Source organism: Schistocerca americana, chromosome 3 (genome assembly GCF_021461395.2).
Source record: "Schistocerca americana isolate TAMUIC-IGC-003095 chromosome 3, iqSchAmer2.1, whole genome shotgun sequence".
Lineage (NCBI taxonomy): Eukaryota > Metazoa > Arthropoda > Insecta > Orthoptera > Acrididae > Schistocerca > Schistocerca americana.
Genome location: NC_060121.1, coordinates 931,985,591 through 932,006,154, shown reverse-complemented (window position 1 = coordinate 932,006,154; position 20,564 = coordinate 931,985,591). Strand labels below are relative to the sequence as shown.

General features: G+C 39.8%; 1 protein-coding gene across 1 annotated transcript in view; it reads left to right on the top strand.

Annotated features, from left to right (window-relative positions):
- LOC124605721 (telomere-associated protein RIF1-like) overlaps positions 1-14,999 on the top strand; it is a 113,283-nt gene extending 98,284 nt beyond the window's left edge. Inside the window, exon 9 of the mRNA XM_047137596.1 lies at positions 14,328-14,999. Within this exon, the coding sequence (XP_046993552.1) occupies positions 14,328-14,653 (326 nt within the window). The 3' untranslated portion in view covers positions 14,654-14,999. The remainder of the gene's footprint in view (positions 1-14,327) is intronic.
- Positions 15,000-20,564: the final 5,565 nt, after the last annotated feature.

Genomic DNA, 20,564 nt, shown 5'->3' with positions numbered 1-20,564 from the left:
TAGCTGAGTGGTCAGCACGTCTGACTGCCATGCGAGGGGTTCGGGTTCAATTGCTGGCTGTCTCGGAGATTTTCTCCATTCGGGGACTGGTTGGTGTGTTGTCCTCATCGTCTACATGCAAGTCACCCATTGTGGTGTCAACTGAAAAGACTTGCAACTCAGTGGCCAAACTTCTCCACGCGGGGACTCCTGGCCGCCAATGTCGTACAATCATTTCATTTCACTGTGAAAGTAAGACATTTTCCATGCAGACGTTTGTGCATCTAAATGAAGACAGCCTGTCTTAGGTGTAAAGAGGTAGAGCACCACTCACTGGAGATTAGCTGTCATTTAATAGCTGAACTGACACCTATCAGCCTTGGATCAAGGTGCTGCAGTAGTAAACACATTGGATTCATGTTGAGAAAAAGCATGGTTTAAATCCTCATCCCACAGCCCAGGTTTAAGTTTTCTGTAGAATTCCTAAATGTCTTAAGAGATGCTGTGGAGGTTCCTTTGAAAAGGACGCAGCCAATTTATGTCGTAATATTAGTCCAATTCAAGGTTTTTCATCAGTTTGTGTGACCTTGATGGTATGTTAAACCCTAATCTTCTTACCCCCATTTAATTGATTATAAACCCTAAAATTATGTTTTGCTTTTAGTCTGAACATGTTTGCAGAGATTGTTAGTTTCAAAATATTTCCTGTATGGGTAGTAGTTCAGGTCACCACAAGCGTTCTCATCATGAAAAAATTCGAAGTACAGAAAAGAAGGAATTAGTGCTACACAGTAAATACACTACGGGCCAGTAAAATTGCTACACCAAGAAGAAATGCAGATGATCAACGGGTATTCATTGGACAAATATATTATACTAGAACTGACATGTAATTACATTTTCACGCAATTTGGGTGCATAGACCGTGATAAATCAGTACCCAGAACAACCACCTCTGGCTGTAATAATGGCCATGATACGCCTGGACATTGTCAGACAGAGCTTGGATGGTGTGTACAGGTACAGCTGCCTATGCAGCTTCAACACGATACCACAGATCATCAAGAGTAGTGACTAGTGTATTTTGACGAGCCAGTTGCTCGGCCACCATTGACCAGACGTTTTCAATTGGTGAGAGATCTGGAGAATGTGCTGGCCAGGGTGGCAGTCGAACATTTTCTGTATCCAGAAAAGCCCGTACAGGACCTGCAACATGCGGTCGTGCATTATCCTGCTGAAACGTAGAGTTTCTCAGGGATCGAATGAAGGGTAGAGCCACGGATCATAACACATCTGAAAACAACATCCACTGTTCAAAGTGCCGTCAATGCGAACAAGAGGTGACCGAGACGTGTAACCAATGGCACCCCATACCACCACGCTGGGTGATACACTAGTATGGCTGTGGCGAATACACGCTTCCAATGTGCGTTCACCGCGATGTCGCCAAACACGGATGCGACCATCATGATGTTGTTAACAGAACCTGGATTCATCCGAAAAAATGTTGTTTTGCCACTCATGCACACAGGTTCATCATTCAGTACATCATTCAGGCTCTCCTGTCTGTGATGCAGCGTCAAGGTTAACCGCAGCCGTGGTCTCCGAGCTGATAGTCCATGCTGCTGCAAACGTCATCAAACTGTTCGTGCAGGTGGTTGTTGGCTTGCAAATGTTCCCATCTGCTGCCTCAGGGATCGAGACATGGCTGCACGATCATTTACAGCCATGCGGATAAGATGCCTGTCATCTCGACTGCTAGTGATACGAGGCCGTTACGATCCAGCACGGCATTCCGTATTAACCTCCTGAACCCACCGATTCCATATTCTGCTAACAGCCATTGGATCTCGACCAACGCGAGCAGCAATGTTGCGATACGATAAACCCCAATCACGATAGGCTACAATCCAGCCTTTATCAAAGTCAGAAACGTGATGGTACGCATTTCTCCTCCTTACACGAGGCATCACAACGTTTCACCAGGCAATGTTGGTCAACTGCTGTTTGTGTATGAGAAATCGGTTGGACTTTCCTCATGTCAGTACGATGTAGGTGTCGCCACTGGTGCCAACCTTGTGTGAATGCTCTGAAAAGCTAATCATTTGCATATCACAGCATCTTCTTCCTGTCGGTTAAATTTCGCATCTGTAGCACATCATCTTCGTGGTGTAGCAATTTTAATGGCCAGTAGTGTAATTCTCAGTTACATTTTTGGCTTTCTCCGTTTCCTGCTTCTACCAAGAATGAAAAATTTGATGTGGCCTCAGAGTAAAGCAAGCAGCTGAAACTCACTTCTCAAACTACACAATAGCTACATTGAGTCCCAAGTGAATGAATGCATAGCTAGATTTCAGTGCAAAGCAGGGCATTTAGAAAATTGTGGATTTTTCAAGGCCTGGGAGTTGACAGCTTACCGGATATTATATTGATTTAGGCAGTGGGAAGAGGAAAGCATTTTAACTGCTGTTGCCTATGTGAGAGATTGGAGTGGAAAGAGTTTGGTGATTTATTTCAAAGACATTTGTTGATACTTGCTACGAGTGGAAAATAAATGTGACTGAGCAAACATTACATTTTTGGTGAAAAACGAATACTCATTTTCTGTGCTAAGTACACTTTTGTTGCTCCATGTGTTGTGTGAAGTTTGTACAATCTAGCTGATGTGTAGTAGTAGAGATAAGCACCTTCTTGAATTTTCCGTCATGTGCTAGCTGCCCTCAGGAATAGCCATAATGTTTTTCTCCATCACACCACACTTTACTCAATTTGACTGTGTCTAATTTTGGCCTAGCTTTTTTGTAAGGGAACATTAATCTCATTTAGTCTCTCTCTCTTTAATTTCAATGTTTCTAGTTATCATCTTCTATAGACAAGTTAGTTTTACCCGTAGAATATATTTCATGTTTTTGTCACTTCCAGCAAGTCCATTTTTTACTTCTGAATCTTTTACTATTCTAATATAGTAAATACTCCGTCGTTAAATTGGTCTAAGCACTGGATATTGAACAGAAACAACAGAGCTGTTTATTTGACAGTGTGTACCAAAACTGTACTGGATGGCGATTAGTATTGATACTTTAAAGAGATGGTAGATGGCTCACTGTACCTTGCTTTTGAAGGCATCTCACAATATTTGTATAAATGGAGCAGCAGTGATGCACTTTACAAATGACATAAAGCTTGTGAGCCAAAATTCTTGAGATCTGCACCTCTCATGTGAAAGAATGCATAAGGTAGAATATAAAGTGAATTGCTTCAGCTCCGAACATCTGGTTACATGTGCTCTCAAGTGAAAGGGTTCCAATATCTTTGAGGAGAGAACTGGAAGTTTTTAATGAGCAGTTGAAGTAGAGAAAACATACACTGCAGAGAGAACTCTTTTTGCCTTGGTGAATGGAATTGTTCAGAGCGTCATGTGAGTGGAATGTTGTACTGCCTGCCGATGCTAATGTTGAGCAAAAGAGGAGTAAGATGATTTATGTTTGTCTGTTTGATTGTATCCAGTTTGTGGATGTCTGGAACAGGGGCTTTTCCATCTCCAAGATCAGGCTGGCATTGGGATTTTCACATACCTGCACCAAAAAGATGAACGATGTGTGCACCGTTTAGGGGAGAGCAGCTGGTTCCTACATGTCACTGGATCAGCTGGAGAATATAAAGGCTACATTCAGAGTTCTTACGTGCACTGAAATAGGACGAATGACTTCACAGGATAAGTTGCAAATTAACTGTTCCATAAACACAGCAGTCTCTCTAAAGTAATGTGAGCTGTTCAGGGAGAAATCCAATATAAAATCAAAGTATACGGCAAGGTCAACACTGGGTTAGTGAAGTGTATTCTGAACAGCTGAATATAGTCGAGTAATCGTTCCAGTGTTCATTACTGCAGACTGTATAGGTTGCTTGACACCAGATGGTTTGTTCAGTGCAGTTGGTGCCTGCAGCAGCCTCCTAACACTGCATTACAGCCTGTGTTGGGCTCTGCCTCCCAGCTATGCGCCTATGCTGGTCATATCAATATCCACATGTGGTGGTAGATAATATATCTCTGCATTTTCATTGGCATTGGATGAGGATACAGTATCCCCCCCCCCCCTTTTAACTGGCACGTAGGGGTAGAAATGGTGCTTGCCATGCTGTGCCAAACACCAAAGGGGTGCAGTTCTGCCATCATGAGTGGAGAGATGGCGATGTTGTCATCAGTCTTGCAGTGCATGTTCTGGGCAATTGGCTCTGGCTTTCCTCCCTGAGTTCAACTGGCTTTCTAGGGTGCATGTAGGAATTAATGGGTGGCTTCATGTGTGGTGTAGTTGTGGCCTGGGATGAGCTCAAGAGTGCAGGTCTTGCCAGATGTGTAGGTTTTGACGGGGATGGTGGTTGGTATCATGGCCGGGCTTTGGGGACTGGGTTTTGTGGGGCACTATAGTGTACTAGTGTCACAGCTGCAGTTGGTTACAGTTGTGGACCAGCTGGTTCTGGCAGACTGCAACTTAAGATATTTGTTGTCCCTCCGCAGCCCATGATGATGCACGAGATTCACACTGGAATGTGGCTGAACGTAGAAGTCATTACGTGGAAGCCCACACATTAATATGATATTTGTTGTATTCTCCTTTTGTGCACACAGTTGGATACAGAAAACAGTCATGTGATTTATTTGATGTTTCTATCCACTGCAAGCAGAAGCAGAACTTCCTGAACTGAACTCCTCATGTGTCCTATTCAGCCATATTTCATAACTGTCGAAGCAGGAGTGCTACCTTGCAACTCTGGGAGGCTGCCTCGAGCCTCGTCTGGATTGGCGCCACCAATGATTGCTGCACTGTCGTGCAGCATCTTTGCAGAGGTCCTATGCTGGGGTGAAGTTGCCGATGATCGACGACACCCAGTTTTGATGAGGGCTGTGTGGGGTAGTCGCAGCAGATCCAGCAGCGAACAGTGTTGGCACCTGTGTAGCAGTCCTGCTGGACTGTGATCTTTGGTGGAGCTGGACCAATAGCTGACTAAGAAGTTCCTTAAGGCTCCTGTTGGAAACTATTTGCACCAACAATCAAATTGTGCCTTTCTATGGCCTAGCATAGTCAGTTTGCCCCCTCACTTTTGGGTGCCCTGTTTTCAGCCAAGGGGAAAACACTGATACCGAATGCGGGTGTGACAAGAGTGGACAGGTATTTCAATTTCCTTATCTGCAGGCTACATAAGAATTCACCTGTGGAGCATGGGAGGAATGATGACTTGGCATTCTGTGTCCTCCATGACCAACACGAAGACACCGCTGTTAGCACTACAGTGTCTCGGGGACAAGTAAGTCAAATATGCTGGGTCTGCTCCTTTTGATTACTGCTTTGAACAATCACATTTTACTGATAGGAGTTCCTGCAAAGCAGCTATATCACCCTTTGGATTACCCAACTTCATGGGGTGTGACGGGGAAGTATATAATGTTTGTCACACATTGTTATTGAGTTGAGAACATAGTGCCTCCTGTGTATCAAACTTTATTTCGTGGATATGTGAGCCAGTGCATCTGCTTTAGCGTGTTTAGAGGTGGGCCTGTAATGAATGTCATGATAATTGCTAAGAAATGGTAGCTGCCGTTGTAATTGCTGTGCTGTCTTTGCGTGGAACTTTGATATGGGCTGCTCAAGAAAATAAGTGGCTTGTGGTCTGTGTTTAACTGGGTCTTGGTGCCATAGAAGTGGGAATTTGACACTGTAAGTAATGGTCACTGCTTCCTTCTCTATCTGGGAGTAGTTAATTTGTGCTGCTGATAATGGTTGAAGGCATACGTAATTGGTTTATCTGTGGGACATCGGTGTTTTTGTTTGCTAGTGCAGCCTCGATTCCATATTGTGTCGCATCAGTGGTTAATTTCAAAATTTTGCCAGTCTTCTGGGTTTCAAGGCAGCGAGCGGATTTTGGGCATCTTCTTAATTTTGTAAAAGCCTTATGGCAGCCTAAAAGTCAAGCAGTCTTTTTGTCTTGGATGGCTATTTGGTGTAACCGCTAGCAGTAGTGAACACCAGAAGATCCTGAGGAAGATCCCAGCAGAGGGGTCGAAACGTCGATCATTTTAGAATAAGTATGACGCAGCCTAATAACCCAGAAGATTTTAACTTCAGTGACAACGGCCATGAAAGCCTGCAGACTTACATAAGAGAATAGAAGCTTTCGAAATGTGGTGCTACAGAAGAATGCTGAAGATTATATGGGTAGATCACGTAACTAATGAGAAGATACTGTATAGAATTGGGGAGAAGAGGAATTTGTGGCACAACTTGACTAGAAGAAGGGATCGGTTGGTTGGACATGTTCTGAGGCAACAAGGGATCAGCAATTTAGTATTGGAGGGAAGTGTGAAGGGTAAAACTCGTAGAGGGGATACCAAGAGATGAATACACTAAGCAGTTTCAGAAGGATGTAGGTTGCAGTGGTTATTTGGAGATGAAAAGGCTTGCACAGGATCGAGTAGCATGGAGGGCTGCATCAAACCAGTCTCTGGACTGAAGATCACAACAGCAGCAAAATTTATGACACTAGGTTGGGAAAAAGATTAAACTGAACCAATCAAAGAAAGCTTGCAGATTTGGAAGATAATATCATGCATGTTATTTATGCATTAATGATTTGTTCCAAATGTTTTTGAAGTAATGGCCCCCAGCTAGTTTCACCAAGAACTACTCTGACGTAGGAAAAGTGTACAGGTCTCCATAACTGTAGGTGTTGATGGTAGCCTATAATTTGACACACATACGTATATATCCTTATGTTTCTTAATATCTGTAAGTGATGCCCATTGATCAGATGTAATGGGTGTAATAACTCTCATTTTTTGTAACCTGTCCAATACCAATGGTACAACTTTGCTTGCGATGAGAATGAGCAGTCAAGCTCTACAAACCAAGACGTAGCTGGGAGTGTAAATGATATGCAAACTGTAAGAGTTGTTTGCGCAATCCACTTCAGAGTCAATTAATTACTTGTACTTTTCAAGCAATGTTTCCAGGCAGTTAACAGTATGGTATGAGAGATGATAACTGCATTCTCATTCGTTTGAAAACTGAACAAAAAAAGATCAAAAATTTTAGTTGCTTTGAGAAAAGCTACTTCTAAAACTTTTGGTACTCTGCATACATTTTTATACGTAGCTTGCATTGTAATTTGAGTGCTGTTTGTTGTTCACTGTATGAAATCACCATTTGCTGGCTGTAGTGGTGGAGAGCCCAGAGCCCTGTGTTTGTCACCCATATTGATAAGCAACACTCCAGTGCCTTTGTCAACTTCGAACTCTCATTTTGTTGACATTGATTTCAAGCTTAATGATTCACTGGCTGGGAAATCTGTAAACTGTGTTCGACACTGATTTGATGGCGTGAAATGACATGCTTTATGTGGATGTTGCAGCACATGCAGACTGCATCCAAATGTACTCTCTTTCTGCAAGCATGGAATACTACATTCCTATTTTAAGCTTCAGATGTTATGACAGTCTGGATACGAAGTGCATGTCATCACATTAGAAGTATGTGGATTTGAATGTTTCCTCTGCGATGTCTAAACCCAGTATGCCCACATATGGTTTGAAGTGTAATGTCTTCTGTATTTTGTTCATTGGGTAGCCGTTATCTTAGAACACTTTTTTGCAGGGTTTAAGTTCCTCACACAGCTGACCCTTGGCCACAAGTCTACCACAAGTCGACACACCATATTTGTATCTGCAAGGTGGCAGCTGTCATAATCTGTAACAGACAATTGGGGTCCATAAAAACATTAGTCCACAGAGTGCATGCTATTATAGATTATAGCCAGCTGCATGAAGAACTAGAGCATTTCAGGAAAGTGTCTGAAGCTATTGGCTACCCAATACAAAAATGAACTAGGCCTCACAGTTCAAACTGAACTTGAGTGTCGAGTCAAGAGGTAGAAGAGGAAAGGATCAATCTGTGGCCTTCCCATCATATGTAGTGATTCTTGAAGGCTAACTGAGTGCTATATGAGGCACGTGTGTGCAAGAACCATCATCATACGTGTTAAACAAACAAATTGTTTGAGAGCATTATGTGAAACATCAAAGCTACAGTTTGACAAATCAGCAGTGCCCAAGCACTACACTGGGACAGGGCACTCCTTGGATGCTGAAGAAATCAAGATTCTAACATCTGCATCGTTGCTCTGTGAGTCTGATTAAGGAAGCCATCAAAATCTGTCTGGCAAATGACTTACTTAATAGCTATGACAGTTTTAGCTTGGAGTAAGTTTGGAATCAGGAACTAGAAATAACCAGCTCTCAGAAGAGTGGCGCAGGGCACCTGTCATTGATGCCTATTGTTTATAAACTAGAACGTGCCCCACAATGTCTGTTACAGAGGACATGTCAGTAGTATACAAGTCCTACCTCCCAAGTGACATTTATGCGACTGTGATGATGTGTGACCTCCTGAGCAACATATTAATTAGGCTACTCCATCACTCACAGGACAACAAGCTGAAATATCAGCAGGGAAGACTTACTGAATAGGGCTGCATCCCTGCAGTATTATGTAAGCATGAAGTGATTTTCCTAGAGTAATTCATGTTGCCATGTTCAAACATTGTTAGTAGACTGGATTGTGGATTTCTTGCACCTCAATGTGCACCATCTCGTATGATCTTACATTATAGGAGATAGTTTTTCATCTGCATAAGTGAAAGATACACTGATGGTAAAAAAATTGCAACACGAAAAAACAATTGCACGACATAAACAAAAGTTGGTAGGTGTGCTTCTACACCTGAAAGATATCTATTCAGATTTCATGCCAGTCGCATGAGAGTGCTGCTAATAAGGCCACTATGAGGATACAGACCATGTTCGCTTTAAATACACAGTGTAACAGTTCTAACCATTAGTTCTCTTTGAGATTGGGCACGGTGAGTTCATGTTAGTCAAGAATGCCTTTAAGGCGATAAAGATGCCATTAACAGCATTTCTCAAGTTTGAACAACGCCATGTAGTAAGGCGAAGAGAAACTGGATGTTTCTTCTGATACTGCATATTGACTTGTCACTAATGTAGCCACTGCAGATGATTGCTGGCGGCGGTGGTCGTGGAACTGTACAGTCGCAAGGAGATGGGTCTGGTTGGCCATATGGCACTACAGAGAGGGACTCTGGTGCATTGTACTGCACCTGCAGCAACAATTTGAGCAGCAATTGCCACCATAGTAACATAGTAAACTGTTACAGATTTGTTACCTCAAGAACAACTCCAAGCCATACGCCCTATAGTGTAGTGTACATTCCACTGATCTCAAACCATCGCCATTTGCAACTACAGTTGTCAAGTGAGAGGTCATTGGAGAGCACGGCATAGGTCTGTTGTGTTTTCTGATGAAAGCTGGTTCTGCCGCAGTGTCGGTGATGGCTGTATGTTGGTTAGGAGGATGTCTGTTGATGGTCTGCAACCAGCCTATTTGTATGCTACCCACTGGACCTCACTTTGAGTAATGGTCGGGATTGTGATTTTGTACGATGACAGGAGCACTATCGTGGCTATCCCACACACCCTGTCCGCAAATTTGTATGTCAGTCTGGTGATTCGACCTGTTGTGCTGGCATTCACGAATAGCTTTCCAGGGGTTTTCAAATAGGATCACATTCACACACCTCTGTTGTAACCCAGCATGCTGTACAGGGTGTCGACATGCTGCATTGGCCTGCTCGATCGCCAGATCTGTCTCGAATTAAGCACATATGGAACATCATCGTCCAACAACTTCAGCGTCATCCACAGACAGCATTAATCGTCCCTACATTGACCGAACAAGTGCAACAGGCCTGGAACTCCATCCCACAAACTGACATATGGCACCTGTAAAACGCAGTGCATGCACATTTGTATGCTTGCATTCAACATTCTGGCAGTTGTACTGGTTACTAATGTACTAGAATTTCATATTTGCAATGATTTATCTCGTGTTCACATAAGCCTGTGATCTTGCCATAATCAGTGATCACTGAAAGGTTACAGTGAGAGTTGGGTAAGGTGCTAGACATGTTCAAGTACACCTGTATTACATATTTCTTTGTGTTAGCTATGCCTGGTCTTATTGATGTTTCAGTGATGGAACAATATTTTACAATATCTGAAGGAGCTGTGTGTCTAGTAACATTTCCATAGGTCATGATATTGTCATGATTCATAGTTAAAAAAAATTTATTATCACAGTTTTAAAACGATCGACTACAGAATTGTTATTGTCTGTGCACAGAAAATTGAGCTACTCACTCACCATGTTGTAGGTAACCACTCTGTTCGAATGTTTAATAAATGTATAACAGAATAAAAACTAAAATACATACAGCTCTGTTTGTCAAAAAATTATTTTATTAATTTTTTACCTCGTGCATGTTTGGCCGGCAGTGAAGTATTCTGTGCTATTATAAGTATCAGGTGGCTTTGATTTTATAAGTATCGGGTGGTTTTGATTAGCTTGACAGTGTTCAGAGTGCTGCAGGCTGTATACATTGCAGGACACTGAAACATCATAAGCGTGTTCACTAATTGGTGTGCTCATGGGAGTATGCTGATAAAAATATAGTTCCACTTTGTGCCAACAGACAAATATGGTGCTGTAAGCAGTCAGTATGTGATGCAGTGCAGGGAAAGGGAAGAAATAATCAAACACTTGATAATGCTGTTTATGGCACATTTATTAGCATCTGGACGCAAGTTGCAACACCTGTTCCATATGTTCTCCCGACTTGCAACATGCTGCATTCATACATGGCATGGTCAGTAGTTGCTCATAACATACCAATGTAATCAGAGCAATATGTCATCATATGGTACCCTTCAGATCAGAAAGAATCCAGATACATCCATGATGGACACGATCTTTCAGTTGTCCCCACAACCAGAAGTCTTGTAGATTTTTGTCAGAGGATCTGAAAGGCCAAACATCTTTAAATTGCCTAGAGATGATACGGTCATTAGCAAAGGTTTCTCAAAGCAGATATGTCACATGGCAAGTGGTGAAGTGTTTCCACATCTTGTGTGAAAATGCACAAGGAAGTTGTTAGAATAGGCAGATGTTGCTGTACAGCTAACAGGCCCATGAGGTGTTATCTCCTCAAAGGAAAACAGAGAATGAAGGAGCTTGTGATACTACACCACATCTTCACATAACCAGAGTGCAGTGTATGTTCCTGTATAACAGTGGCTGAGTAGACTGCAATATGCTGCAGTTCTTCCCATTCACAGCACCAAGTGGAGTATGATGTGCATCGTCCATCCAAGGAAAATTGCCTGGCCACATCATACATTTCCATGGATGCCACAAAAGGAGGAAAAAGTCATGGCACTGTAGCCTATCTTTGGGGTTAACTTGGTGTACAATTTGAATCTTGTAGGGATACCAGTGTAAAATACACCGCGAAATCTGTGGAAGTGTTGACCAGGGGAGAGGCAATTCCCATGACACAGCTCGAGCGGTGGCTGCAGAATTTGGGGCATGGACTGCAAGGTCGGCTACAGCTTAAAGTACTTCATCAACAACTGCTGTGGAAATGGGCCACCTGCCTCTCCCTGCTGCACCACCTAATTCATCTGTTTCTTCAAATTTCTGGATCATATTCTTTAGCCCGTTCATTGACATGACGCCTCTTCGCAGCTGTTTCTGTCTGTGATATTCCCACATTGCAGTGCTGTTATTGCTGCCATTCTAATAAAATAACTTTACCAGAAGAGCATGAATTTTCTTTGAAACAAATATTGCCTTTCATAAGCAGGGTGTATACGACCCGGGACAACCGGGAGATCCGGGACAAACCAGGGAATTGTTTAGAATTCCGGGAATTTTTCATTGTTTTGGTTTTCAGTTAAATTTTTGTGATTTTTGACTGGTAAGAAGCAATATTCTAACAAAGGATATTACTGTATCCCGCTACTGCAGAATAATACTGCAGCAACAAAACATGAACGAGAGAAAGAAAAAAAATACGAAAATAAAATTTTAGTTGCAAAGGAAATTTGCCGTATACAACAACAAAAAAACAGTACTCATACAAGCGTCTGCCAACAGCACAGTGTGTCGAAGGCTTGGGAAGACTTTGCAATGCTTCATAACAACAAATTGCCTCCAATGAGCGTGACGTGACAACTGTTTAGAGTCGTTTGAGCAGTTGCGGGCGGGCTCTTGCGCATGCACAGTTTAGTCGCGTATGCGTAGTACCTTCTCCCGCTTCTGGTTACTGAAGTATGGCTGGGCGCCACTATCTAATATTGCCCCGGTTCGGAAATATAGTAAAGCTGGAGCTGAAGCACAAAGCAGTCAGAGTTGTGGTGGGGAGGTGGGTCGTCTTCACGTGCCCTGTGTTTAAGTTCAGTGATTTTGTTGTTTCGTCTTCGATTATTGCTCTCACGTTAAATGATGATGAAAAGGATTTTTGTGGCCGGGAGCTATCAAATGAATTAAAAACACGTTCGCTTAGTAACGGAAGGCAAAAATATGTTATTACTTTCAGATTTTATTTCCACTTTTCTTACAGTCAAGCATTAATCGCCTTACAGAACAATGAAGTTATTTTTGTCAGTTTGTCAAAGAGATTTGACTTTTATTAATCTTTTCTGCTGAGGCAGTCAATTTATTTGAAACGAAGTGTTTAATTTCACACTCTTGGCTGGTTTCAACTGTTCGCTGCATTTCAAGTGCATGTATGGCATTGTACCATAATAAAGAACCAAACATGACATAATACAGCACTGGTACTCCAAGAAAATTTACATCCGAATATGGACATACGAATCTTCACTTTAAGCCGAATTGTGCGTTTTAGTGTGGTTCACGAAATTCCGATGCTCTTGAAGTATCCTCTGATGTCTTGTTTCTTTTATGACATCGTAGCTGCGCAGGCGCAGTGACGCCTGTTACCTGGCGCTCTCTTGCAACTGCTGAAACGAACCTATTTCTAACAGTTCGCAGGAAAATATTGCAAATGGTGGTTTGAAAAGCGTTACATTCAAAGCAAATTTCCTTTTGCGCAAGATGAACTGTGTGCGAGAGTGTACGATGAAATTCTTAAATCGCAAAGCGCTTGACTCTCATTTAAAAATCAACTTAAATATCTTCATCATTTCGCGGCCCTGTCATCAACTGTATAAATATTAATTTTAATAATGAACAGCCTCAGTTACACCGTTGACCTAGAATTTACTATTTTAGTATTTAAGTTCTGAAGAAGGTTGGGTTATCCCGACTGAAACTGAGGTAAATTCTAGGTAAACGGTGCAACTGAGGCTGTTCATTATTAACATTAAAATTAATAAAAATCAACTCTTTGAGGATGATCATTTAGAAGAATTTCGAGCCCAGATCAGACATTTATGTCATTATTAAAAATTTTACTGGCACATTTGTGTGATGTATCTTAATTTAAACCCTGAACTTTTCTTATTTGTGTGTTCGCGCTGCTTAAGAGTGATCTTGTTATTGGCTGACTACATCATGTGTCCTTCGCTGTCATCAACGGGCGAGATCAAGTGATATGAGCTATGACTGGCTTACAAAAGCGCATCGCAATCTCGTTTTCAATGCTTCGGAAAGCGACATGCGGTGTTTGGTGGAATTCAAATTTATACCTTCGTAATACGAAAATATGCAGCGTATGTACCCGTCCCCCACCCTCCACCCATTTTCTGAAGTGCCGGGAAATTCTACGTCGGTATATAAAACCATAAACATTCAAAGGATTGATGAGTTTTACAGTGCTGAGGAAGAGTATACGGTCACTTAACATGGAAAAAGTTTACTTTCACCCGCGTGGTGTGAGTCGTGCTTCGGTAGCTCAGATGATACAGCACTTGCCTGCAAAAGGCAAAGGTCCCGAGTTCGAGTCTCGGTCAGGCACACAGTTTTAATCTGCCAGGAAGTTTCATATCAGCGCACACTCTGCTGCAGAGTGAAAATCTCATTCTGGAGACTGTTAGTTTAATAATCAACCGGTACTTAAGTATCTCTGATATAAGCTACATCTTTCAACTCATAAACTAATTGCCAGGTAATAGTATATTGACAAATACATGTGCAATAAATCTTATGCGAGTGGAACAATTAAGTCTATAAGAAGACCGTACTGTATATTTTGAGAGTGAAAATAAGTTGAGTGAATTTTTTTGCATATTTAAAATACTGTGTGTGATTTTGATCTCTCACTACCTTTCACATTCCAAGAGTTGTGTATAATTTGTATCCTTTTCATAATGCTGTATAATTTATATCTATTTTACGTTGTGTGCCACTGAATTATCTTCTTTATTTTGTTTTAGTGCACACATTTATTTCATTTTGATTTGTTTTATTTTCCAGGCCATCATACTGTGATTCAGGATGAAAAAACCAAAGACAGTGTTGACTGCAGCATTCCAGAGCTGAAGACTGCAATTGAGAAACATTCTCTTGTGAATGTCACACGAGAAATCTTGAGGTTGTGGAGATACAGGGAAAGGTTACGTCAAGATATTACTGTTGGAAACTTGCTGAACAGACTGGAGAATGCAGAAGTAACAGACTTAAAGCAGCAAACTCACTCAGTTGCTGTACAGGCAAATAATTGTTTGTGTGACCCTCAAACTATTAGCACTTTCAAGATGATTTATGAGAAGATTAGTTTTCCTGGAGAAAGCAAGACGTAACTGGTCAACAGATATGAAGGGCAAATGCTTAATGGGAAGAAAGACTCTTGAAAACGGTTATTTATCTTCTTTTTTCCAGTGCATTTAGTATTATTTGTTACATACTTTGTTCCTAAAATGGAACGTAATTCAGTTGTGAATGTAGTGAATTGCAACCATATTTATAGCTTTCATGTGAAAGACTTTAGACAATATATTCAAGCCATAAAATGTGATAATGTTTGAATTATGCATATATCCAGTGTAGTGTGGTAATGTATATTATAATACTGTTTGTATTATGCTCTTAAGAGTCAGCACAAAACTGCCAGTGTTATTATAAAATAATACAGTTATTGTCTACAATAGAATAAACTGTGTGCAAATCATTTTGAATTTTTTTGGGTGCATGTGGTGCTTTTTTTTTTTTTTTTTTTTTTTAAATAGAAATTGGCTAAAGCACTCAGAAATATCTACTTAAGGAGAAGTGACTCCAGATGGAACATGACAAATATTACTTTGAAACCTGACAAGTTAGAACAGTGCATTGGATCCAGACTTGAACCCACAATTTTGTCTTTTTCAGTGTCATACCGACTGAGCTATAAAGGAGGAAGAACAAGGTTCTGAGTTTGTGGCGCGTAGTTTTAATCAAACAGGAAGTTTCAAAACGGCATACATTTTGCTGCAGAATGAAAGATTCATTCTGTGAACAACTCCGTAGGCTATGGTTAAACCTTTTCTTTACAATATCCTTTTTTCCTTTATGTCAATAAGATACGCAGGAGAGCCTCTGTGAAGTCTGCTGTGCAGGAGGGAAGGTTAATGGAAGTATAGCTGTGGAATTTTTTTTTTTTTTTTTTTTTTTTTTTTTTTTTTTTTTTTTTTTTTTTTTTTTTTTTTTTTTTTTGTGGGTGTGGGTGGTCCCAGCCACGACTTAGTTTCTGAATGATAAACCATTTTAAATATCCACTGTAGGATGTCAAATTTAGTGTACACAGCCTTACTGGCTGGTTTCGGCCTGTCAATGTAGCTGAATCACAGTTAGATTCTTAAACATTTCGTGGTTAGTGTTGTTGGCTACTAATACTGAGTTCCCAAGTTTTGACACCTGGTATCCACATCGGATTTTCCTGTGGAGGAAAGTTCTTGAATGGGATCCATTCATCCTTGTGGGACCAGATGAGAAGCTTCTCATTAAAATAAGTAGAGAATCAACACAAAAATAACTGAACTATCCTGCTTTTATACTCCAAAATATTTTTGTTGAGAATATAAACCAGTGGACACATTTAAAGATGGTGTGGAATGGTCATCGTATGACACAAGGCATGCTGCATATAAGAAAAAAAAAGATGAAAGTGTAAGGAAAATACTATAGTTTGTAATTAGGGTTTGTAGTCCTTTCACACTGTCGCGGCACGATGTACTGTTGGAAGTAAGGCTGTGAGACCAAGTCGTGAGTCGTGCTTGTGTAGCTAAGTTGGTAGAACACTTGCCCAAGAAAGGCAAACATCCCAAATTCGAGTCTCTGTCTGGCACTCTGCTTTAATCTCACAGGCAGTTTTGTCGCAGCATTAATTTGCCTAAGTGCTCTGAAGTGAATAGTCTGGCAATCAGGAATGTCCTTTAGAAACAACATGCTTAATTCTTTTTCTTGGGATTTTAAAATCATTTTCAGTTTTTGGTCATTTACAAACTTTTGTAAGTAGAATTTGCACAGCAATTAGAATACCAACTTGTTGCTCATATGCAGATCCTGTACTATGGCTTTGTACTACATTCTGTATGTTTAGCTGGAATATAGCCAATGTAAACATGGGCTGGTGTGAAAGTAATGCTGGATAACGTAAGGTTAAGCACATTGTGACATGTAAGCTAAATGTATAAAACATACCACATTGCAAATGAATACTGATACATTGTGACATAAAAAATGAGTGTAACATATTGTCATTGTTAACAGACACGCTTTACCTGAGCACGTGTTTCTTTCCTATAGTGCCCTGTGGAAATCGCTGAAGTGGATACCACTGGTGGTCCATGAGACCAATCTGTGTGTAAACCATGCTCCCACATATGTTCTGCCTAATTGGAATTTTGGAACATTATTGAATTTGCTGTGGTTTCTGCCTTTGTTGAGATTCCACACTTCGTCTTCTAGCATCTTATTCAAATATGTTGAGTCTAATTTAGGTGATCAAGCACCAGAGCTTTTGATCATATGCCAGAACGTTCCAAATATATATGTGTATGTTTGTACCCATCAATGTCTTTTGAGGTAGCCCTTCTGGAGCTTTGCGGGGAAACAATTTTTTATGGAATTAAAAAAATTTTATTTTCAAAAATACATATACAGTAGAGTCTCAATTATCCGGCCTAAACCGGCCGCAGCAAGGTCGGATAACACGGAAAATAATACAAAAAATTAAAACTAAAGTAGGCCAAATAAATTAAACATTTAATACAATACAAATCAAATTAAACTGAATAGATATTTACTGTGTGAAGAAGTTAGTAATTGTCTTTCATTTGCCTGCTGTTTGCCATTTTTTTCCCGCTAAATCACGTAGTCTCTTAAGAAGTAAAACCATGGTAGACGATGTTTCCTCCAGTTGCTCTACGTATTTTAAAGCAGTTTCTAAGGCCTTGTGTCCTTCGCTGTGAGAAATCTTGGGCGCACTTCCCTCCAGTTCGTTACGAAGCTGTAAGGCTATTTTCCTGCAAAATAGGTCCCAACATGTGTAGGCCTTTATCTGTATGTTGAGCAAACCATTGGAACAAAGCTTCACTTACTTTTTCATAATCACATTTTTTCATGGTTTTCCGATCTTCCAAAACAGCCGAGGTTGCTCGCTGAGAGCACCACTTCTCAATTACAATGCGGTTCCTTTTCCAGTCTCCAACTGTTGTTTTCCTGGCGTTATAATCTTGCGCCACTTTTAATAAAGTTTTACCATTGTCTATTCTTTTTAAAGGTTTGAGTTTTTCTTCCATTGAAACGACCACCTTTTTCTGTTTTGAAGCCATCACCACAAATTTTTACGATAAACAAAGTGCAACACATCCACTCCACTACAGATCTAAGTTAGCACTGAGGAGTGAGGAGTAGCAGGCAGCAACAATGAACTGAGTATCAACCAACAACACATTAGTCACTGACCTGTCGTCTGCTGGTGCATGGCTGGCGTGGTGAAAGGGTCGGATAACACAGAAGGTCGGATAACTGAAGTTCAGATAATCGAGACTCTACTGTATGTATCTTTTTCTCAGAAACAATTCAAGAGATTTTGACAAAATTTTCTGTGTTTAATCTCTTTGCATACAGTAAGGTTCTGTCAAGAGGTTGTTTGAATATATCAAACAAGAGAATTTTAATAATTTTTTAATTATAATTCTGTAAATATAATATAAAATTCAGGCTAAATTCAAAGCACTTCGCTCCGTACCTCACCTTACACTCAGAATTTCAAAATTTAGTCTTGGAGCAACATTTATTAGGTTTTCAGTATGAAGACTGCTTTAATGCAGCTCTCCATACTACTCTACCCTGTACAAGACTCTTCCTCTCTGAATAATTACTGCAACCTACATCCTGTTGAATCTATTTACTGTGTTCATCTCTTGGTTTCCCTCCACTATCTCCCCCCCCCCCCTCTCTCTCTCTCTCTCTCTCTCTCTCTCTCCCCAGTACTAAATTGGTTATTCCTTGATGTCACACATAATCTACTGAAATACGGCTTCCCGGCTAAGACACAAGTTGAAAATATGGTCACTATTTTTTATTTACTTAAATTTGCCATATTTCGTGACAGTACCTTTCCCGTTAGACGTTTGCAAGGCGATATTAGTCTTGGCTTCAGTTGTCTAAGTATGATTCCACAATGCATCTATGTCAGCTGCAGAAATGACGTGGTTCAACGTGTTTCTCTCATTTTGGTGTTTCAAATACAGTTTCTTCCAATGTAGTTTCTTCTTTTCAGATAATACAAAAATAATAGTTAACATAATTCAAAATTATTTATGACTGCGACCTTCACATTTGTCTTCCGTCAACACACACCAAGAGTTAGCTGCCGACTGACTATAGTCAAAGACGACTCCAACGTCAAAGATATTTTACATAATTCACAAGTTTCCACTTGTAATCAGTCTCTTTGCTATCCTTCGATACATTTTCTAATAGTAATCAATATGCTTTTACTCTCACAAACGGAAGTAAATTAACATATAATAAGACAAATTATAATAAATTCTGACAAAAATATAAGAAAACATTTACAATTCGGTATCGAGAAATACGGTAAAAAAAAATAACATCTCCCAGATCCATTACAACTGCTCCCCAGGGCTTTTGTTGTTATGGACATATACAACAAAATCCCGACCACACTCAGTGATGGATCTGTATTACACAATTAGTACACTAATGATGCAGTCTGATAACCTCTTCCAAATTTGGACTCTTTGAATCTGTGGACTTGTTACTGGCTATTGTTGCAATGATACTTCCCCATCAATCTCATACACAAAAAAATTCAAGTAAAGAAATTATTTGACATGACAAATATACATGGTATAAAACATACATGAGAAATATTCTAACATTCAGACTGAAAATAATAGGAAGGTAAAACTCATTTCCTAGAATGAGATTTAATTAATTTTTTTTATATTAATGTTAATTTCATTATGCTTACATATTGTAACAGTAAAAATGATACTGGACATATATAGTGTAGTGTTTTTTTTTTATTTATTTTTTTTTTTATTTTTATTTTTTTTTTTATTTTGTATTTTTTTTCTTATGATTTTCTTCTTTTAGTACAGCTAAAGATACATCAGTATTATCTAAATTTTTTGCAATTATTTATGTACACGTTCCTCTCTACTACAATATTACTACAAGTCACATTCTTGTGAAGAGTACTTTTGCTCCCCACAACATCAGGATAAACAAAAAATAAATCTTTCTCTCATTATTTGTTACAACAGTGTTTTTTCATCAGTTTCAATTAACATGTGACTTCAAATTATTAATTTATACATGCAAATATACACACCTGGTTGTACAGGCAGTTTTGTTCTAACAAGCGTATTCCAGTGGAGGACTTTTGTTTTAGATGATAATAGGTTATTTAAATTTTGAAATTATGATTTCTGTTTATACAGTTTTAAAGAGACAACATTCCTCAGACCAAATAATTTCTTTGACTTAGGATACACCAAACGATAAGCATTAGGGTGTGGATTTTCTATGACTTTTCTCATGCTTGAGCAACATTCTGCTTGCAAATGCTATGGTACAATGTATCTTAACTCCATTCTCTACTCTTTCTTGAAATAACTCTGCTCCAAGCCCATAATTACTGCTATCAGTGTTCAAACAAAATGGTAAATTAAAATCAGGTCTGTGTAATAAGTGTTGCTTCCTCAACTCTTGCTTAATTTTATCAATCTCTTCCTGACAACTTTTATCCCAAACCCAAACAGTGTTTTTCTTAAATAACTGACTTAAACATGGTGCATTCAGACTCTGATCACTTATATGTTTTCGGTAATAACCGCATAACCCAAAGAACGACTTTAATTGTTTTTTAGTGTTAGGAATAGGAATTTCTGAAATTGCTTTAATATTTTCTGGATCTGCCAAAATTCCCTTGTCTGTGACAACATGACCCAAAAATTTTAATTCAGAAACTGCTAATTTACATATCTCTAATTTCAGTGTCATCCCCCCGAAGTTAGATCCAAACTTGACATATATTTTATATCTGTAAATTTATAATAGAGTAACTCATCATTATTTTCAGGATGGTCTGTCTGTCTGAACAAAATTTTGTTTAAGTGTCTAGAGTCCAAAACCAATCTTACTCCACCATCTTTTTTCAAAACTACTACTAGAGGATTATTATATGCACTGATACTCCTT